Below are 3,540 nucleotides of genomic sequence, written 5' to 3' on the forward strand. Positions count from 1 at the left end.
CTAAAAAAATTACAGCACCGCTCCTTTAATACATTTTTTACACATAATTAGTTTAGGCCCATTCTATTAGCATGTTGTTGGAGTTCCTTTCCCTCTCATAAGATGGCTTGACACAGCATACTTACGGCTTCGCTTATTTTCATGGGGCAAGACCTCATTCTGTCTATCAATTAAGTTAAAGATTTCCTGAAAAAGGTTCTCTATGAGTGCCTGAAGCCATCCACATCAAAGAGCCATCAGTCTGAGCAGCTTGCTAAAATTATTATATGACTGGAAGTCACAATTTCCTAGTTTGGGGACTGTGTATGGTTGTGTTTTGCAATGCGGGGCTATGTTTTTCAATGGAGGGACAGATACTGGCATGTAATGAGTTGTGCCGGAAGCAAAACGTGACGAAAGATGACAAAATTTATGAAGTATGTCGACAGAATGTCCATTCTTTCCACCTAAATGACTTCCACTTATCTGGATAGGGGAGTAATTAATATATCCGTAAAGCCTAAAACCTGAGTTATTCAAAATAGTTCGTTAGAAAGACCACAACAATAAACATTGAAAAAGTAAATTGTGTACCATTGACATTTAGATTATTTGCATGACTATAGCTACTCTATATACTCATGAGATGTATATCCTGTATGTGTACCAATATATTAGTTGTTATTTCATATAGGACCATTTTTGTGTTCTGGTAGGTAAGTTTCGGTGTGACACTTGTAAGCACAACGGTCTCGGCTAGTGATCGATAAGTCGGCGATATGTTAGTTTAAAAACAAAAGCAGTCGACAGACTGTCAACCAGTTCTGAGAAACGACTTCTCTTTTCTCCATTAGAGAACAAAAACACCACGTATCTGGATTTCTCTTGTGTTTTGAACCGTTTGCCACTCGTTTTTGTTTCTTGTGTTACCGTTCTGAGGCGGTCGAAGTCCACAGAGGTGAGCTGAAATGAACAATACTCGAGACGTAGTGATGGCAGCGAAGTGGCTGTGTCCCTCTCCACTCCTCTTCCTCCTGAACTCCAAAATGAAAGTTGGTGGAATGGAGTTTTACAGTGGGACGTCCTGCCCGCAATGCTACACACTGACCCACGCGGGGTCACAAGAGATCTTCGTAGTCGAGGAGTTTTGAGTGCTGCCGGGTTTTCCAAAGTCGAAACAGACGGAAGTCAAAGTACATCTCAATCATCTCTTTGCCTAAAAGAGAGGGAAATAGAGAGGGAGATATGAGTCTGGAATACAATTGGTGAATTCAATGTGAACACGTCTCTCTATGATGCACAGACACTTCCATATAGATTTGCTCAGACCATAATTGGAAAACAGCATGCAGTGGGCGATAATATAGATAAAGAGAGATGAGAGAGAAATTATAGAGAATGAAGAGAGAAAATTGAGAGTCAAAGAAAGAGAGGTGGGTTGTTCAGTCGGCCCAGGACAGGTGAAAATAAACGAAGAAAAAGACCTGTAAACTTCCTTTAAATTGTTTACTATAAAGGCATGTCAGTAAAGATGAAAATTACCCATTAAGTAAAAATGTATCATCATACTCGCCGTCACGCCATTTCAAACCATATGGGTTTGGTACAACATGAGGGTGAGCAAATGCCAAAATTCGATTCCTTAAATCATACGCAAAGAGAGTCAGTAGACATACCTTCACACTTTTAAGGCTGATGAGAATTTTTAATGTTTTTGAAAGAAGCCTCAAGGGTGCATTTATTTTATTTAAAAATGCAGTAAAATCCAGTAAAATATAATTAGAATTTAAAAGAACTATATTTTATATAATATATTTTAAAGCATTATTTATTCTTGTGATGGCAAAGCTGAATTTTCAGCATCATTACTCCAGTCTTCAGTGTCACATGATCCTTCAGAAATCATTCTAATATGCTGATTTGGTGCTTCAGAAACATTTCTAATAGTTCTTGATTTTGAAAAAAAGTGATTTTTTATTTTTTTTTTTTCAGGATTCTTTGATGCATATAAAGTTAAAAGAATAGTATATATTTGAAACATTATCTTTACTTTTACTTTTCCATCAATTTAATGCATTCTTTGCAAAATATATATGAATAAATATTAATTAATTAATTTGTAAAAATTTATTCGTACTGACCCTGATCTATGTTATTTATATGAAAAAAATAACAGAAAAAATAACTGTACAAGTCTGGAATGACATGAAGGTCAGAATTAGCATTTTCGGGTGAAAAATCCCTTTTACATAACATGCAGTGTATATGTATATATATATCAGTATTCCTTCATTAACAACTACTAGATTTCAAATCATGCAAGGAAGAGTCTGTTTATGTGTGTTTATTTTTGAGTGTAGGAGTGTGAGCATAAGCACATTGCAGACAGTCTCACCCTGAGCGGAGAGCTCCAGCGGTGACTCAAACTTGACAGAATAAGGCCTCATCAGGTTCTTCAGTTTCTGGAACAGCTGTTGGCACATGATAAGCCAAGACATTAATAATCCGCTTTTTTTCTCCCCCTCACACAGCTCTCTCGCTCTCTCCTTCACTCGCTCTTTGACTCGAGGAGGTTAGTTAGGGATAATGGCAGCATCCGTGTTTGTGGCCCTGGATAAATCTCACACGGGCAACGGGAAAGGCAAACGAGAACCTTCAAAAGAACCCAGTTAAGATCTTAACATCCATGCAACGCTCTGAGAGGCTTCAGAACCCAGACAGAGATTAAAGATGAAGTTACAGATACAGAGTTTCTCTTCCGGCTCACCCTGCGAAGGAAGCCAGTGCCTTACAGAGTGGATAAAAATGAAAATATGAGCACAGCGCTAAGGGGGTATGGGGTATAACACAAACAAATGCTGCAATATTCATAGAGTTCCCATTTGAGATAAACGTGCATTGATATTAACTCGCGAAGGCCAAATTCTGTCGGAAGATAACCCAGCATGTGTTCACAAACTCACACAAGTAAGTCATCCTCCGTGTGTCAATCACAAGAACGCACGTGAACACAATTCTCGGGAATGGTGGCGCCTCTTGGGCAATGACACACGGCGAATGAGATTTACGCCAAACCCGTCTCCATAGAAACGCATTCGTACATTCACGTACATTCTACTGAACAATAGTAATATATTTCTGCCGCAATGGCTTCAAGTTAAACCAAACTTTTATTTTGACGGGTTGCTGTGAATACCTTATGTTTCTGTGTGTATATGATATGAGGATAGTTTTACTCAAATGAAATGGTCAAATGGTCATGAAGTGACTCTCAGAGCAGTTCTGGAGATGTTGTTCATGTATTTATGTCCTCCTGAGTGAGACGACAGACGTTAAAATCACCGCAAGCATTACGCGCGCTTCAGTACAAGTGGTTAACAAAACCACACGTCTGCGCCATTCATTAACACAGAGACACGAAGAATTCATATTCAAATAGTCGTTTTGCGGCTTAATATTTACAAATACTAGTGGGAGTGGGAGTGTGCTCACTTGTGTGTGCGCGCACATGTGTGTGTGTGTGTGTGTGTGTGTGTGTGTGTGTGTGTGTGTGTGTGTGTG

The 3,540-nt window shown here is 38.8% G+C and overlaps 1 protein-coding gene across 1 annotated transcript in view; it reads right to left on the reverse strand.

Annotated features, from left to right (window-relative positions):
• Positions 1–281: 281 nt before the first annotated feature.
• LOC107595664 (NMDA receptor synaptonuclear signaling and neuronal migration factor-like) overlaps positions 282–3,540 on the reverse strand; it is a 38,945-nt gene continuing 35,686 nt past the window's right edge. Inside the window, exons 15-16 of the mRNA XM_016286140.1 lie at positions 2,375–2,450; positions 282–1,195 (exon numbers count right to left, since the gene is read on the reverse strand). Coding sequence (XP_016141626.1) covers positions 1,098–1,195; positions 2,375–2,450 — 174 coding nt within the window. The 3' untranslated portion in view covers positions 282–1,097. The remainder of the gene's footprint in view (positions 1,196–2,374; positions 2,451–3,540) is intronic.

The sequence above is a fragment of the Sinocyclocheilus grahami genome, unplaced genomic scaffold (genome assembly GCF_001515645.1).
Source record: "Sinocyclocheilus grahami isolate Dianchi unplaced genomic scaffold, SAMN03320097.WGS_v1.1 scaffold207.1, whole genome shotgun sequence".
In the NCBI taxonomy this organism is placed as follows: Eukaryota; Metazoa; Chordata; class Actinopteri; order Cypriniformes; family Cyprinidae; genus Sinocyclocheilus; species Sinocyclocheilus grahami.